Source organism: Felis catus, chromosome A1 (genome assembly GCF_018350175.1).
Source record: "Felis catus isolate Fca126 chromosome A1, F.catus_Fca126_mat1.0, whole genome shotgun sequence".
NCBI classification, from domain to species: domain Eukaryota; kingdom Metazoa; phylum Chordata; class Mammalia; order Carnivora; family Felidae; genus Felis; species Felis catus.
This window is the reverse complement of record NC_058368.1, coordinates 146,648,926-146,667,900: the sequence shown is the minus strand read 5'-3', so window position 1 is coordinate 146,667,900 and position 18,975 is coordinate 146,648,926. Positions and strand designations below refer to the sequence as shown.

At 37.6% G+C, this 18,975-nt stretch overlaps 1 protein-coding gene across 4 annotated transcripts in view; it reads right to left on the bottom strand.

Annotated features, from left to right (window-relative positions):
* VCAN (versican) overlaps positions 1-18,975 on the bottom strand; it is a 120,937-nt gene that overhangs the window by 64,392 nt on the left and 37,570 nt on the right. For 2 of the 4 annotated variants that reach the window (XM_045033290.1, XM_003981130.6), the window contains exons 6-7: positions 16,858-17,151; positions 7,244-10,243 (exon numbers count right to left, since the gene is read on the bottom strand). In XM_045033290.1, the coding sequence (XP_044889225.1) occupies positions 7,244-10,243; positions 16,858-17,151 (3,294 nt within the window). The remainder of the gene's footprint in view (positions 1-7,243; positions 10,244-16,857; positions 17,152-18,975) is intronic. The other 2 variants (XM_003981131.6, XM_003981132.5) reach the window with 1 other exon arrangement.

Below are 18,975 nucleotides of genomic sequence, written 5' to 3'. Positions count from 1 at the left end.
CAACCTAGTGAGTTTGTAGTATTGTTGTATATTTTTAACATTATAACAACTGAGGCTTCTGGAGATAAAGCAATTTTTAAGGCCAAACAGAGTGAAATAACAATGCTGACAAAGAACTCAGGACTGTTTCCAAGGCTCTTTACACTGTGTCAACTGTCTTTTCCATGTATCCTATGAACGCAACAGACTGTCTACCCATGTTCATTTAGAACGTCACAGAGCGTGCTCCAAAAATCCAGTTCTAGTGTAGTATCTTGTACATGGTAATTACCTGACTTGAGTAAAAGAGAAAAAAATATATTGGTATATTATATGTACAGGTGTGTATATATGTATGCATGTGTGTGTGTGTGCGTGTGTGTATAGGTAGGTGATCATTTTCCTTGTTTCATAATCTCTGTGGCTTGGAAAAAAGAGTATGGGTCAAAGTTTAGGTAATACTATTCCTTCTATACATAATAACCATTACATCTATTTTGCTGGCAAAAAGTTCTGACAAAGAAATTAAGAAATTTCTGGGTCCACACCATGGATAAATAAAAGAAGGACTGACTCCAGACTCTCCAATCTCTAGCACTTGTTTCTGTAATACTAGTGGTCAAAAATCACTTGAATTAGATGTTATAAACCTTTAACTCGCCTTTTAGAGTACGTAGCCCACCCTTCGTAAAGTAGCTTTATGCCATTTAACTTTAAAGGTGTGGCACTTTGAACCATGACATGGGAATACATTTTGGAAAGTTAAACATATTTAATCTACAGAAGATGCTACGTTTGTCAAAAAAGCATGAATCACTGAAGGATAAGAAAGTAGTATGAGAACACTGTCTCCTGAAGAAGTTGGCTGAATATCTCTGGTTTCCACACACTGTGCAGGTTTCTAGGTGAATACTAAGAAGGCATTCATCTTCCAAAGCAGGCTGTGACCCTCTGTCATACTGGTGCTATTTAGAAAAGTGTCTGATTATATTTGTGGCTCCTTAGTCCCCTGTTAGGCAGCAAAAGGTTAATAACTGGTTTCCAGTAATTTGTTTTTGATCTTCCTCTCCAACAAGGACCCATCTGAAGCCTCATCCTTCTCACAGAATATTCTCTGACCTCTATGCCTCCAGTGATTCCTTCATTCACTGACCCCAGCTGCCATTTATAGCTAGTACCACATCACCTTGTGTGTAACTATATGTTTCCGTACTGCAGTTATTTTGATTGTGTTAATGTTGGCTCCCCAGAAATGCTCTATGCCTTTAAAGTCCTTGGAAGCAGGGTTTATGGTTTATGTTTATTCTGTGCCTCTTGTAATATCTGTCAAAGGACTAGGCGTGTTGTAGCTTTGCCTTTACCAAGATAAACCTTGCTTGACTATGCTATGCTGGAAGACAGTGTGTGCCTTTCTCTCGAGTTCATTGCCAGTGACAGATAAGTGGTATTTGTCTTTAAATAGAGCCCCACCTCAGTAGTAGTTGTGATAACACTAAGTTGTAATGGCAAATGCTATTTTCAGAAAGAATAGGCATCGGGTCATGTTAGGAAGATAATAAAGTTCTTTTTAGTTATCTATGGAACATGTCTTTTATTATTAAACTTTAACTTGTGAAGAAACAATTTCAGTTTTTTGAATTGTATCTCGAGGTGGGTGGGTTAATAAAACATTCATAGAGCATTTAAAGAAATTGACCGTCTACTATGTGTTTGTGTCTGCATGTCTATATGTGAGCAGTGTGTGCATGTATATGTTACACATAAAAAATATTTCACTTAGAAGGACTTTCTAAAAAGGTAACCGCTGGTCTGTAATGTAGTGTTAAACTCACTAATAAATTTAGTAACACTAAGGTCAATTCTTTTCTTCGTAGTATAGAAACAAAGGGAAGAGAGTCTCTTCCCTTTTCATTATTTGACTATTAGAAGAGGAACTTGATCCTTTTCTAGATTTCAGGCAGCCAAGGAGAGATGGGGAAAGCCATCCTAATTCCCTCCAGAAAAAAGAGAGAGTGCTTCTCTGGCAGGGAGCCACAGCTGGAGACCAGCAAAGGGAACCACTCATGTGTGCAAGCGCTGGCCCCATCCAATTTCAGGGATGTGTTCCGAAATTCTGAACGGAAGAAGCAGCTCAGAACCAGCGCCACAAATTTCAGGATGCTGTTCTCTTGCCATGGCAGGTATTGAATAGCATCCGCAGCCCCCAATGTTAGCAGCAAACTAAACACAAACCATGAGCCTCCATTCCCTATTTGCAGTACTTTCCCTAGTTGTCTCGCAAATTATCTCTGAAGTTCAAACATGAAAATATATGTATACCATGCCCCGAAAGTATCGAGCTCCAAGTGTGAGCTCGATGATGACTTAGCTCTGCACATACATGTGATGTTCTGAAATGTAACTATACATTACTTTGATTACGCACAGGCATTGGTAAGACTGAAACTAGACTTGCTTCATTTGCTTTATTCAGCAACACACAAAGTTATTTAAAGGTAAACATCAAGAAATGTATATTATGATACTGAGATAAGAGTATTGGTAATCAGACCAATTTAAAAAATGTTCTCAAGTTAAATTAATTCATTCAGGAATGAATTATTATTGCTGCTTTCTTTTGAACTCGCTAGAAGTTATTATTCTTTTTCTAGCTGTGTTTTGAGGTACATGTTATTGTACTTTAAAAAATTTTTTTAATGCTTTATTTATTTTTGAGAGAGAGAGAAAGACAGAGTGCGAGTGGGGGAGGGGCAAAGAGAGAAGGAAACACAGAATCTGAAGCTGGCTCCAGGCTCTGAGGTGTCAGCACAGAGCCTGACGCAGGGCTTGAACTCACGGATCGCGAGCTCATGACCTGAGCTGCACTCAGACACTTAACCGACTGAGCCACCCAGGTGTCCCATGAGGTACATGTTATTTTAGAAACTGCCACAAAATAAGATCTGATTCCTGATCTCCTCTCAAATATGAACATGAACGGTGCAGTGTTGGGGTATAGTGGGGAGCAGAGTTGCCTTTCAAATATTAACCAGAAGAGCCACTCTTTCATGTGCTCAAAATACAGTGTCCCTAATAAGATTTTGTTTGGAGAAAGGAATCTGATATAATAAAGAATCTTAAAGTAATTTTTCTACATTATAAATGCTATAAAAATGAAAAATACATGATTTTTAAAAATTATATGAAGCTGGGGCATCTGGGTGGCTCAGTCGGTTAAGCATATGACTTTGGTTCAAGTGGTGATCTCGTGGTTCGTGGGTTCGAGTCCCACGTCAGGCTCTATGCTAACAGCTCACAGTCTGGAGCTGCCTAGAATTCAGTCTCCCTCTTCCTTTGCCCCTCCCTCCTCTCACTCTGTCTCTCTCTCTCTCAAAAAAAAAAAAAAAATTATATGAAGCTATCTTGTATAAACGTTGCCTTTCAAAAAATGATGACTGCGCACCCAACGATACAAATATTGCCATTCGCCCAGACATCTATCTCCTGTTCCCAGAGCCAACATCCCTTATCCTTCATCCTGTCCTCAGTGATATTAGCATTATGTACACTGCTCCAAAGTACAGATACAAATGCAGGAGGAATTGGTAATATGAGAGTTATTTCTGAATGATATAAGCAATAAGGTACCATAATTACCAATAAGGAAACCGAGCAAAATGAATTCTAATTTAGAGGCCAAAATTATCTTTCTCAAAATGTCACTAATTTTTAATACCATTACATTAATAATTTTATCAGTACCTTAATACTTATGTCATTTTAGTTTAATATTGGCCTTACACCTGCCTTATACTTAGATGTAAATTATAAAACTAGCAAAAAAGACCACCTGACAAAACAAATAATATCAAGCTGGCCTGACAAATAGGATGTTGTATATACAAACACATTTAAAAAAAACAAACTAATAAGCCATCTATTTTAAGGTTATAACTATGAGCATTTGCATAATAACATTCAGATTTAATACCTGCACATTTACAAATTATTCTTTGGTTTAAAGATAACAGTATACCAGTTTTTCAAAACATTCACAGTTCTGTCACCCCAACGTGTGACACTTCAGATGATACAGGGGAGCATTCTTTAAAAAAAAGAAAAAAAAGCCCAGAATTGAAAAAACTTTCTAGGGGCGCCTGGGTGGCGCAGTCGGTTAAGCGTCCGACTTCAGCCAGGTCACGATCTCGCGGTCCGTGAGTTCGAGCCCCGAGTCGGGCTCTGGGCTGATGGCTCGGAGCCTGGAGCCTGTTTCCGATTCTGTGTCTCCCTCTCTCTCTGCCCCTCCCCCGTTCATGCTCTGTCTCTCTCTGTCCCAAAAATAAATAAATGTTGAAAAAAAAAATTAAAAAAAAAAAAAAAGAAAAAACTTTCTACATCATTAAATCCTGTAGACTTCATACATGTTCACAAAGAAAAGCTTTCAATAATTTTTCAAAATGCAGGTGTGCAAATTACTCCTGAAGTAGACAGGAGTCATGTTTTCAGTATCCCCCGAACCACTGTTAAACACACCCCATAGCATTTTTCAGCTCATAAAACTTTTATGAGCTGAAAAGTTCCTTCAGATTTTTTTAACTGCTAACTACAGCTGCCCTCCAGCAACAGCACCTTAAGCTGCTATTAAGATCCATTTCAGCAAATATAACATAAACGTGTCTTGAGTAGCATGTTTTGTTTCATAGTAGTAAAAAAAAAAAAAAATCGAGATTTACATGACTTGCTGAGCACAGCAAAAAATTATGAATGCCTTGGTTTAGTGTAGCACGGGTGGCATTTTTGTTTACTTGGGCATATAGTACATGTAGAGGGGGGTTCTATGTTTGTGAATAGATTTATACAAGTTCACATGTGAACCAAGGATTTTCCAATCTGGGAAAATGTGCCTTGATACATAAAAAGTTGGTTTCCAGGCACACGTGTATTTTTCCTTATTAATGTACACCTGCCTTAGAACTCATTAATTTAACATCTGCTTTAAGGTTTTCCGTTGCCAAAGTTCAAGATGCTTAAAAAATTAACTTTCTCGTGTAAAAGAAGTAAAATTAGTAAAAGTCAGCAGTTAGAGCTGAGTAAATCTTGTTGTCTTATCAAGACAATAAACAACGATTTTAGTCCTAAGGAGAATGGCCTCTTTCAAGTGTACAAAAATGATAGGTAGATGTAAGATAGAGAAAAAGGGAGACAGAGAGACAGGGGGAGGGGACAAGATAACTCCAGGCTATAGTTCTATCTCTTCCCCCGGCCCCCGCCCTACTACCCACACACCGGAATCTCCTCCTGATGGAGAATCCCGACCATTTCCGTTGCAGACTTTTCTGACCTATTGTTATCGATGCTGAAGGAAAACTAGTATGAGAGAGAATCATGGCCCCATGTTTTCAAAGTGGAAGAAGGCAGAGGACACCTAGGCATGTCTCCCAGACCAGCTGAATTAAGTTCACACCTCAAATATAAACATGCACCTTTGTATAAAACGGTTTCTGGGTTAGTTACTCAGAACCACCATTTTGAGTCACCATTTATAAACTTAGATTTTTTTTTTTTGATGACTGCCAATTTTTCCAGGAAGATAAAGTTTCACACTTTCTATTTTTTAACTCGATCACCCTAACCTTATCACACAGTTTCCCATTTAGAAAAGTTTTTAAGTGCAGAATGGTTTTACTGTTTCCTATATTATTTGATTCAGCGTAGAATCTACGTTAACATGAGAGTAATCTAAATTGGGAAAAACTTCTGCATAGTCAGTCTTTCTAATCTTAGTTTCAAAAGGTGGAAAGGGAATGTAAGAAACAGGAAACATGAGATAGTTTCCAAGAAACTATCATTAGCAGAACAATAATGTCCAATCCTGGCCTCTTTCAACTGTACTAGACAGTGGACATTACCTTCAATACTCTGAGAATGCATTCCTTTCTACTTACTGCTCTGCCAGAGGCTTTACACTGAGAAAATTCTAGATACTATGACTGTGAAGTTGCCACCTACAGCAATGGAAGCCAGCTGACCTGACGAATAGAGCGACCTGTTTGTTTCCAATAGGTACACTCCAATAGGTATCCTCTAATGAGGATAGCATCACTTTTAAGAAAATGACACCCTGAGGGGAATGTCTTACCAGCAAGAGAGAGAACCTGCTAAAAAAAAAAAAAAAAAAAAAAAAAAAAAATTCTTCTAGCCCAACCTCTCAGACCCCGGTAAAGGAAAAATCACTATTCTTTCAAATCACATATTTAAACTAGTATACAGCAATTTAACTAAAATCAGTGATCTTAACTTCTAAATTAAAAAGATACAAACCTGAATTGATCTATTAAACTGTATGCACTATGTGTTCTCAGCTCAGCTTACCAAATTCAAAAGATGGTGTGGTCTGACCTTTAGGAAGGAATAAGTTGCATTTGATAATGAAAATGGCAAGTATTATTCGATGTAAAGAAACTGCTTTTACGAATTTTGCTGGAGAGATAAATAAAATATTTGAGCAGAATAGAAGGCATCATAAAAATTCCTAGAGATAAAACAATGATATAATAAAATAAGTAACATTACAGCCTGTTTTTTAGGGAGCAGAGGTAATGCTGACATATCCATATCTGAAATTATATGTGACACAATGAATTATAGCATTTCCTAGAACTGAGCTAGATTGTATTTGTTGTAAATATTCAGAGCCTTATTAAAATACCCAAGAGACAACAGCTTAACAGTATGTTGAACTTTCATAAAATAACATTTAAACTACAGACCTGTTACCCACCCCACAAGCTGTACAACAAACCTACAAAATCCTGGGAGAGAAAACGCAAAGCACACCTGTAGACATCTTTCTGTCAGCCTTAGACATGTGCCAATACAGTTTTAGCTGTCCACAATGTAAGTGCTGAAGGTTAATAGTTAAAGACCGATGGAATGTTAACACAGTCTAGTACTACACTTGAGTAGTAATGCATGGAAAGACACTGAAATTAAAACATTTTGTTCTGCATGTTCTGAAGTGATGTAACAGTGATGATTGGTTATATTAGATGACAAAGCAGGGCTTCTTAGAACTTTAAAAAACACACTCGTATCTAACATTCTTCCAAATAACATATTCTTCCAATTCTTGTACAAATATATGCAGCTAAAATACAGAAATTTTCACACTCCAGTTATCTTCTAATGGCAGCATTTGATAGGTTGATTTTTTTTTTTCCAAAAGTAATTTTCAAGATAAAATGCAGATTGCCTTGACTGGTATGTCTAGAAAGCAAAGACTTACCTGTCTTGTTTTCTCTGACCTCAATAATATAAACATTTATGTCAGGGTGGAATTTTGTCCCTGCTGGGGGTTCTGGAGTGGAAAGCGCCTGAGGTCTGAAGGCCTCTTTGCCTTCCACAGTGGGTGGTCTTGTTGGCTGTGTAGCAGATGGAGTACTTGAAGTTGTGAAATACTCTCTATCAATATCAGTTTCTGTTTCCTTCACTACAACATCCTCGAGTGTAGTGGGAGGAACACGAGACGTTGATTCTCCAATGATTACCATGTCTCTGGTTGTTTCTTCTCCGGGTTCCCTGTCAATGAGAGGCGGTTTCTCAGTGGGTGCTGGAGACGGCTTGGATGAAGTCGTGTGGAGTCTTTCTACTGAACTGAAGGTGGCAGTGATATCACTTGGAACAGTGGCTTTAATTGTTGAAAATTCTGGTATTTCTGTGGCTTTGGGCTTTTCAAACAATCCTGAGCCTAAATCCATATAATCTAGAGATGTTTTCTCTCTTTTCTCAGTAGTGGTATCCTCTATAAGCTGGGTAACATGGGTGCCGAAAGGTGATACAAATCCCCCTGGACTAGTACTTTCTGTTTCATACTTTCGTTCAGGCTCTGGACTTAAAGACACCTCTGATCCTATGCTTGGCATTAGTGTTACTGCTTCATCAGTTTCTGCTTTGTGCTCAGTGACAGCACCAGGTGGATAAGACATACTATGCTCAATTTTTCCAACTGGAGTTGTTTCTAAAACTGGGACTCTCTCAGAACCTGTCACCAATCTGTCTTCAGAGACTGTGTATGCTGACCCATCACTCTCTTGTTCATCTAAAGGTGTTGCTGCCTCCTTGGCTGTATCAACTGCAGAACTGAGAGTAGGAACTGGTTTCTCTGAAGTCTGTTCTTCCCAAGGGAATTCTTCTTGAGTTGTTCCCCGCGTGATTTTTGTTGTTGTTCTTAGACTCTCAGGAGAAAGAGTTGCTTCAAGATGAGTCTGATCAATGACATGTATGTCTTGAGAGGGTGCACCCAGAACTTCACCTTCTGAGGGAACAGAAGGTACCAACACTCCCCATTCTGTCTTGGGAATTACAGAAAGAGGAATGGTATGGGAAGTGTCTACATAAGTAGTAGATTCTTGGGTGCTACTATAATTAACAAATGCCAATCCTTCTACTTCCGAAGTCTGGGCAAATTGGGGGACAGTAGATACTGGCTTAGAGACATCCCTATACTCTCCTTCATCCAAAGCACTTCCTTCTGTAGTTGCATAAACAACTTGGCCTTCCGTGGTTGTGACAAGTGGAACTCTTTCTTCGATTGTAGAATCTCTCAAAGTTGGCTTTTCTGCAATACCAGTTAACATAGTTGGCTGAAATCCAACTGTGAATTTCCCGTGGCCTGTTGTATCTTCCTCAGTTAACTCCTCTAATGGCTTTTGAGTACTATCTGGAAAAAGAGTAAATTCATCTCCTCCATCTTCAGTGAAACTTGGGATTTCTTTATCATTTCCACTCACTTCTGTAGTAGTGAGTAAGACAGGGGGGAATCTTGGAGGGCCTGCATGTTCTGTGAACTCTAAAGGCTTCGATGTTGTATTATCTTCATCCCATGCCCATTTTGATATAGTGACCACCTCCACATTTAAAGTGCTGTGGCTCAAATGTGTTGTCGTAATACCCTCATCATACTTTGTAGTTTCTTGATAGCCATCTGTTTCTAATTCAACTGGTGTTGTCATAAAGTCTTCCTCCACATCTCTTGCTTCTGGGGGCTTTGTTGTTGTCAGTGCTGGAGAATAAAAAGGTTTGGTCATTTCCACTGAATACTCTGTAAGATGAACTTGCTCTGAGGAAGTGGTCGAGAACTGCATTCCAGAGAAGTCTTCTTCCTTTATTTTTCCTAGAAATGGATCTTTTGTAATCTTTTCCTGTATCTCATCATCAGTGTAAGTATCTGTTTTCAACTCTGGACTTAGTGTTCCTGTTCTTTCTTTTCCTTGTGCCATTTCTGTTTGTGGAGAGGGGTAAATAACTGTGGATATTCCCTCAACTAATCTTTTATCACCAGAATAAGGAAACAATTCTACTTCTGTATGATGCTGTGATGGGAAAGGTGTAGTAGACACATACTGGCCAAAAAAATCTTCAGTTATCCTTCCATTAGTTTGTTTCTCTTCCCATTTGTCTGTAGATGATTCATTACTGTCAGGCAGAGTTACAGGTGAAATAATTGTTGAGGCTGAGACTGACTCCCTGTCCTCTAGTTGAGCGGAGGTGGTGTCTTCTGATGTCTTTGACACTGTAACAACTTCAGGTATTTGGCTAAAGACCAAGGTGCTCTGACCAGATCTAACTGTAAATGTTCTGTCTTCCCTGTCATCTTCTCCCACGGTGAATCCATAGTGGCTTGTGGTCACAGATTCGGAAATAGCGCTTACTGTTTTCTTTTCAGTTTTGGATTCCAACGTCATTGTTGTAGATACAAATGGTGTTTCAGTTGCAGACAATTCCTTGGAAGGAATGTGCTTTGAGATTTCCATAGATGTTACCAAGGGACCCACTTCTATTTGTTCAATTTGGGTAACTGATTCTCGTGTTTGTATGTCTTCCCTGACACCATCCCATGAATCAGGAGCAGGACGGGGGATGACGGTTGTACTTTGGGGTGCTTCTTCCCTAATTTCAGATATGTCTGGCTCTCCAAGTGGTCCTGATGCAGAAGGTGAGTCGTAGTCCAAATCCCAAGGCTTTCTGGTACTCCCAGTAGGTGTGGATGATTCAGTGACTACTCTGTGTGTGACAGCTTGAGACTGAACTGTGGTTTTCTGTTCAAAACTGACTATATTTCCCACAGGAGGGAACTTTGTTGTAATTATAGGTAAGTCAGTGATTAAAGGGATGACTGGTGTTGTTCTGTCAGGTACCATTTGTAGTTCTTCAGAAAAACTGGATGATGCAGTTTCTGCAAGGATATTCAGTTCGATGGTTGTAGCCTCTGATATATTCTGTTTAGCTAGAAAAATAATTTCAAAGAGTTGATTAGACAAGTCACTAATAAAAAGTTGTACGTCCAGTGTTTGTCAAGTGCTGCTGTGTACTTTGGGGTGACCCAAAAGCGTTTGTGATGAAGGGAATCTAGAAACTATAATTAAATTAACTCAGACAATTGAACATTTTATAGTCACAAACTGATCACTTGTTTCATATCGTAAGGGTTATCACTGCTTTTACCCGTAAGTATGAATGACTGTTTTTGGTTAGGGAAAATGAATATTATGTATTTTAAGATAAAGAGAAGTCCAAAAAAATATGAATGTAGAGTTTGGAAACAGTGGATAGGTTACTTATCAGAAACTACAGCAACAAATCAAAGCTTAGTAGGAAAACTTGGTAATACTACTCTCCTGAAGGGTTCCTGTGTACTCTGCCTCTATCTTTCTCCCTCCTTTCCAAGCTGCACTGTGTCTCAGGGGAGAGGGAGTGCCTCAGATTGCAAAACAACAAAAAAGCCACATCAAATGTACCCAAGATACATGTAAACTATTACATCGTCCATAATGTGGGGGGTTTCATAAAAACAGGATATTAAACATTTTAATACCACTCTTCACTTGATTCCAGGTGTTGAGACATTTGTCTTCATCTTCCTTTCCACTCTGCAGTGCAGCCTTGTTTCTAATAAACAATAAGATGTTTCTGGCAGAGGCTGCTTGGCATTTTTGATACTTCTGTGTTTTGTGCTACGTTCCACACACTATGTTTGCAACTCTTAAGGGTCTTGGTTCCAGGCTTACTTTAGCATGAAATACGAACATAGACCAGGAAGTGAAGTACCCACATGATATATTTTAGGTTTGTAATTACAAATCACTGGAAACAACTCCGAGCATCAGAAAGAACGGTCTCAGGCAATAAAAAGTAACATGTCATCATAAAATGCTACATTATAATAACTCCAGATTTACAAAGAATGGCCTGTCCTGTTTAAAGAAATGTAAAATGTGTGTAAAAGTGACGGTGTTATAGACGAGATTCCTTTTCAACATAGGGAAAATGCAGCGGCTTAGTACACAAAGATTTTTGTTTCTTAAAAAAAATCGGATTTTCAAAAATCAAAAAGTAGTCACCACTAAATTCAGAAGGAACTGTTCTAAGGAAACACGTAGTCACTATTTCACCACATCCTATATGATTTAAAATAGTTGTATGCATATTGCCTGTCTCCCTGATAAGAGTTGCAATATCTGTAGTATTTGTAATACCTTGTGTTTCACTCTCAATAATGCCCAAACAGGAGTTTTCCAAAGGGAAAACCAAAGTGGGTATCTTTGAACTCCATCTACTCTGTCAAAATTTAATGATCTTTGGACACTGAAACTGCTGTGTATGATACTAGAATTGTAAATATATGTCATCACATATTTGTCCAAGCCCACAGAATGTACAACATAAAAGATGAGCCTTTATGTAAACTATGAACTTTGATTATGGTAAGTCCACATGCATTCATCAATTGTAACAAATGTACCACTCTGGTGTGGGATGCTGACAATGGGGAAGGCTACGCACCAGAGGGGGCAGGAGGTAAATAGGAAACCTCTGCACTTTCCACTGACTTTCACTGTGAACCTAAAAACTAAAAACTACTCTAAAAACTAAAGTCTATTAGAAAATTTGAAGATAGGATGATGTGACTTTGTTGTAAATCAGACTTGAGTTGTAACATGTTGTTTATTTTTGTTTGCTATGAGCTGTTATTAGCTGTGGTCATTCTGCAGACCATTCTAAAGCTCAGATCCACGAATTTTATAATGAAAACTTGCTGGTCATTTACAGTATGGTAACATTTGAATATTCCTCGAAGTCTGTCACTATTTACCCTTTTGTGTTGGAACAAAACTAAACAAAAACATACTAAATAATCTCTCTCTCCCTCTCTCTCTCTCTCTCTCTCTCTCTCTGTAAAGAAAAGCCTTTTCTATATTCATTTCCTGGAAGAGGCTTTGGTCTGTTTTGATTGACATGAACAACTAAAGGAGCCAAAGTGTGGTTGACTCTTTTTCTTCTAATTCAATTCTCTATCCTCTGAAATTCCATAACTGTTACCTCATTTTACTGCCAAATATCATGTTTGTCTTATAACAGCTTTCTTTTGGGAAATAGTAAAATATACATGCAGAAAAAGTTCCCATGGAAACATAACATAAACACTTATGACACTGCTTATTAGAGAAAAATTAATCGCATTATTGTTAATGACAGCAAGAGAGCTGATTTTGCTTTTCTCAGAGTATTTTCGTGGCTGATGAAATTAACTTAAAAGGCGATGATATGGCATTAGGGTCAAACAGAAGGCCTGTGGATCAGGTTGTCCTATGTCTCAATCCAAGTTCCGTGCTAGCAACTTTCTATGATGCTATGAAAATGCTTCTATAGTGTTCCAAAAATGAAGGACTCATATTTTAAAGATGAAACTGTACGTCACTGTCGATTATTACCGTACCATTTGGTGTTGCCTTCCTCTAGTCCTGGAGCATGGGAAAGCAACGGCACTACGTCTCAGAGAATCTCCCTTACAAAGCCAGGATTTCTGTGACTTTGTTTTCACAAACAAGGGTTTTCAATAATTTTAGAGCTCTGTTTAAAAGTCTGCTTATAATTTAATTAATTCTACTATTTGGAATGGAAAACCTCAGACTTCCTTTGGGGTTGGGTGGCTTTTTCGTCAGTTTAACAGCTGATTTCCATCCTAACTCAGAATATCTGATTATCTGTGCCATTTGCTTCAACCATTTCAAGAAGAGGAAATAATTTCAAAAACCACAAATATCTACAAAGAGGTATCTTAAGAATAAAGGCTGCTATATTAATGATGACTATCATAAAGGTGAAAATGCAACTCCAATTTATTCCAAAAGTGTCCTCCCAGAAGAATTCACATGGAGAGATCTCTGAACTGGAAAACTACCAGTGTTCTTTCAACTTCATTAATGAGAAAGCCAACAGAAATCAGCATACTTCTTTTCCCACAAAGCTCCCTTCCAACCTTTGCAGCTGTCTGCCATACAGATGTTTTGGATCACTGTACTTATATATTTTATGTCCTATGGACTATCTTCTTTGTGCTTCTGTTATAAGACACGAGGCAGATTTTCCCAATAAAACATAAAGCCCCTATTAGCAGCACGACAGTCGATTTAACACACACCCAGGATGCGTACATTATATGAAAATTATTAATTTCAAATTAGTTCTTCTATATGAAAATGTCTTATACGTGAATAACTGTAAACATGAGAATTCACAAATAGAGTGGATATTCAATAAGTTGATTCTGAGTTCATTGTTAAATAAAGCGTAAAGGTTGGAACCGTGGTATTAGAATTCAAACTATTTTTAAAAAGTTTTATGAGTGAGTGATTGAATGCTAACAGATTGAAGTTCAATAAACAGAAAACATATTTAAAATACCATTTAGGGAAAGATTAGTTGGGTGCCTATGATCAGATTATGATCGAGGGCACGAAGAGAATAAGAAGCACCCCAAAGGTTAGAAGGGTAGGGTACTTTTAAAAGTGAACAAATAGGTGAAAATGTAGCATATGAAGTGGTGAGAATTTATTTCACCTTCTCTAAACCATAATTTCTAGCTCCCTAGCTTAATCAAACAGAGGGATATAAAAAATAATGAAGGTTCAAAGCAAGATCACATAGATGATCCAGGGGCTTAGAATTAACATTTCAAAACAAGGACATTGTTTCAGTTGAGGAAGATGCCTAGGGACAAATGAACAATTGTGTTCAATAATAGATATGGCTGTTATTTAGATTTTGGTCTCCAAGTTAAAAAGGAAAAAAGGGCTCAACGTCTAATGCAATGAATTTAAATAATCAGAAAAATTATCTGAGAATAATGGTAATGGGATATTAGAATGGTTTTTCTGGGAAACGTGCTGTATGTCCCTGGCTTGGAGATCATTAATGATATTACATGAGAGATTATCATGAGTCTTGAATGGCTTTGATTCGCTCAAATTTGGGGATGTATGGGTGATCTTTCAAAGTCCTAAGTCTCCAACCTTGGAAAAAATCAAAAGTGCACAATTTAGTTTAATTGTCACAGGGAAATAACAGAGGAAAATTTTATTTCACAAATGTATTAATTTCCTGGTTTTTTAAAATCAACTTGACATGAAAGATTCTAATTATGTTTGTCATCAGCCATTGTTAAATTTCTATTCAGTAATGTTCAAAGGAAAATAGAATTATAAGTGAGGTTTTACAATTGTTCATTCACCAGGAAGTGGCTTAAAAACACCATCTACATTTGGTAAAAAGCAAACAAGAAAAATATGGTTATACTTCTAAATTCCCCTGCTTGACCAAACAGCTATACATCTCTGGAATCACTTTTGGAACTGTTGCTAAGGTCACAACTCTTATAAACTTTACCCTAAAAACTTAGTCACACCTCAACTGTGTGGGAAAAGTGAACAGCAGTCAAGTCATTTTGAGAGTATGTTTTACATTGTTTAAAATATATACATTGAAAGAATCCTTGAAAAAAGATTTAGCAATTTGGGGAAGCAGTTGGCACTGCATGTAGTTTAAGAAAGACTAAGAAAGATTTTTATGTTATGACTGAGCCTTCTAAATTTTGTATATGCCCAATCAATTTTGAATATAGTAGGTTTTAGGAAAGAAATAAACAAGAATCTAACCCTTAGATTAGATTTGTATTAGATGAGATTACCCTTTGGTTTGGAAAAAAAAAAAACAAAATTTGAATCATGATATTTGGAAGTTATATATTTCCAAGTTATATGAATTCAAATGAATTAGAGGGGAAAAAAAAGGAAACTAGACCTGAATTTTCAAACTTTTCTCAGATTTTATGTAGATTTTTAGTAGGTAATTATTGTATTTGAATAGAAATATCTTATTTCATACATTCATGTGAATTCCTCATTTAAATAAATAATTTAAAACACATCAGGATGAATTCTTTGTGGCTACAGACAGCCTTTGGTTTAAGTTTTACCCTAGGGGTGAAAAAAAAAAAGGTTGTTTAAAAGTTTTGTCTTGCCAGTTTTATATAAAGCAAGAGAAAATGCAATCTAACAAGATAGTCAGGTTGGATAATTCCACTTCTTCCCTAATTAAACATCCCAACAGCAATCTGATTTTAGTTCTTAATCATAGTCACTTAATGTAAAACTGATTTGAGAGCTTGAACTACTTGAAAGTCACTGTTAGGAGATTGTGGCTTAAAAAAAATGTATATCTTTCTACTTTTAGAGATAGGCTTTCCTTATTATTGTTTTAATTCCTTCCCCCGCCCCCCAAAAAGTAACTAAGGAAGACCTTTTCTATCGTTTCAGTCTAGGAACAAAAGTTAGTATTTTCAATGGCTTTGTATAGCCAGCTTGTACCATGCCAAAACACAAAACATGGCTTTCACACTCAGAGAGTTGAGTCAATGGGAGGAGATGTGGGCAAAGGCCCCTTAGCAGGGAGGCAGCAACATGTCAGTGCCTTTCCATTGCACTAACGTCTATTCTGTGGAATACTCAGACATCCTAGCATGACTTTTTGGTTGACAAAGAATGCCTGTGTGTTTCACTTTAGAAACCAATTACATAATAAGCGAGTGTATTTTCTACTTGTTTCAGTTACACATAGCTAAAACAAGATATATTGGAAACTTAGTAAAAACCTTTCACTATATTTCAATATGACATGGCTCTACTTTGAATATACTCCCCCAAATTCTAGGAAATTTTTGTTTTGCTATCACAATACAGACCAGTAAAAGTCACAGTGAGACTCTAGACTACTTGCTTGTTTGACCAAGCAAATTCTACAAGCATACTGTGTGGCTACGACTGCTAAAATAACTTAAGGACATCTGATAATTTTAAATAAGTAAATCATGTATGGATAAATGTTACTTAAGATCAGTTTTAAGTAGCAAACCAAACTGAAAGTAGGCTATGTTACACCTTGCAAACAACATATACTGCACATCAATATGTACTACAGAATTAATGATGAGAAGGCACGTATTTCCATGACCTGAAATAAAATAAGATAAATGGAGATTTTTATTTACAGCATGGTTCCTTGTTAGGAATTAATTGAACATTATGATTATCCATCTCGGTTCCAAGTACTCACCTGCAATTACTGAAATTTGAATTCTCCGCCATTTCAAAGAAAGACATACCAAAGACAAAAGAAGCAGAATTCAAGAATTCAACTCAGCTATAGTTGGCCTCAACATTATAGCACCAACACTCTAATTACATTTAAGGACTGCAATTAATGTTAAAAAAAAAAAAAAACTAATCGGAAATGTGTTCTCTGGTTCTAGGTGCAATGGAAGCACTGTTAAGACCTCAACTCGACATTTCCTTATCACTTCAAAAATAGCATTTGTCAAACTTCCTCCTGTTTTAACCATATTGCTGCTGTTCCATTTATTTGCCTTCAGAAGTCATTGAACTGTTTCCATTCTGTGCACACACGGCAAGACATGGGATCCATTCCCATCAGTTGAACACCAATGCATGTCTTCGAAGTATGTTTTAAAAATCTGTAATTTTTAAAAAGGTAGCAAACACTTACGTTTAAAGCAGTAGGCATCAAATCTGCTATCAGGGGGAGGGAAGCCTGTCTGGTTCTCAAAACGATACAGGGTTCTCACCCCAAGTAAACCACCTCCACACTGGGCCCTGGCCACAGTCACAGGATGGCGAACGCTGGCATCCGACAGCCACCCATAATCGCACTGGTCAAAGCCATTCCTCCAAGCTGCTTGGAGTTCCCCCACTGTCGCCAGCCGGGCATCCTGGTTTTCACACTCTTCTTCAGCCTCCTCAAAGGTAAATTTATTGGGAGCAGTGATATGGAACACGTCACCTGGAATAAGAAGAGAGTAAAAACAAAACAAAACTCTAAGTTTTACGATTCATTCCTTTCCAGTTTATGGGTGGGTGGGGCGAGGTAGAAGGATATAATACTTTTTTCATGGTAAACTGGCAGCTTCTGATACTTTAAAGCAGTAAACATAACAATTACCCAATTTCAGTACTATTCATGTATAATAAGAAATAACACATACCAGAAAAGTTCATATATATTAACTTTATTATCAGATGACTGCTTTTATGGCCTACGGATATACAGAAGCAATCATTTGATAATAAGTTATGATAAATTCTTTAAAATGAACAGACCTTTCCAATGGATTCTTTGGATTACTATCTGGAAAATGAGTTTTCTCTTCAGTGAAAAAGCCTGCAATGTACTTAACAATGCATGCTGGAAAGGGAAACTGTATTGAAATGTCACCAAGGTTATTTCACTTTGGTCAACCTGAAAGCAAACAGTAGTTCTCAGACCTTCCTTCTCACATATCTCTACCATCAAAATGGATTCACTCCTATCAAATTAAACGACAAAACAAGAAAAACTACAAGGTTTGAAGGTAGGAAGAGACAGAAGCAAGATGGAATGCTGTTATATGTGAGGCCTGCTGGGGCTGTGTGATTGTTATGTCAGCCGGGGGCTCAGAGTGAATGGAGGCCAACATTAGCTTCCACTCAACTGGTCAAAGTGACCAAAGTCCCCTGAAGGAAGGGGCACCTTTTTCTTTTCTACCTACTCTGTCCATGGTGAATACCTCTTGCAATCTGTCTGTCCTTTTTCCAGTTCTCACAAAGATAACTACATATGCTAGCAGGGGTGCTAACTAGGGTTGAGAAACTCCTACATTTGTTTATTGATTAACAAAGAAAGGCTGAACATTTACTTTGTTCATCACCAGGCCCAACTGGCAGAGAATATGTTCATTATAATTTAACATGTCACAATAAAATATTCCGGAAACGTCAGAGAGTTTGTTAAATTGGTACTTGGACAGCTAACAAAACAATTGGCTGAAATAAATTCAGTGCAAATCAAATGATGCTTTTCACAGTTGAGTACAAGTGGCTCAAAGACAGAGGCAGAAGTAGAGAATACCTAAGCTAATCCATCAGGCAGGAGGAATATAAAATGTGGCAGAGAGGAAGAAGCTAAAATATCAATAGTCCATCACTGCAGCAGCCGCGGGTCCTGTTTCCGATTCTGCGATATATTAGACAACGGGGACTCTAGAGCTCTCATGATTTGGATCCTCACCTGACTAAATCCAGATGTAACAAGCATTTGTTAAAAATGAATAGAGCCATTACTCTCTCTGAGTGTGCGATAGCTTTCTAAAACAAGAAAAATTAGTCACGGGAAGAATGGCCAAATCACACATACCAATTTTTGTCAGTCTAAATCTAAAATTGCTGCTGAGGAAACTAGGCCAAATCCCTACAAGAGCTATTTGAAGAAGAGAGAGAAAATGACTTTTACCTGACTGAAAAGAGTAAGGTAGACGTGAGAATAGGTTTTTGTCCTTAATTGTCTAGGCTGGCAAGGTCAGTAATCTCAAATCCAAAAATACACTACAGCAACACAAGTTCCTCCTCCCCATTCCTGCACTACCTCCCTCCCTAACAAGCTGTAAAAGCATAAGAGTCACAGTACCAGTTACGTAGCATGTATCAATGATGCTTGTTAAGTGAACGGAATTTCAAGTTCTTGCTAAGAAACAAGGTGCTATTTTTCTTCCATCCTTCCCAAGCAGCACATTAAAAACAGCTCACTGAAGCAGACCTTTGGGTATAGCTGCTGTCCAGAACAGCTGATTCA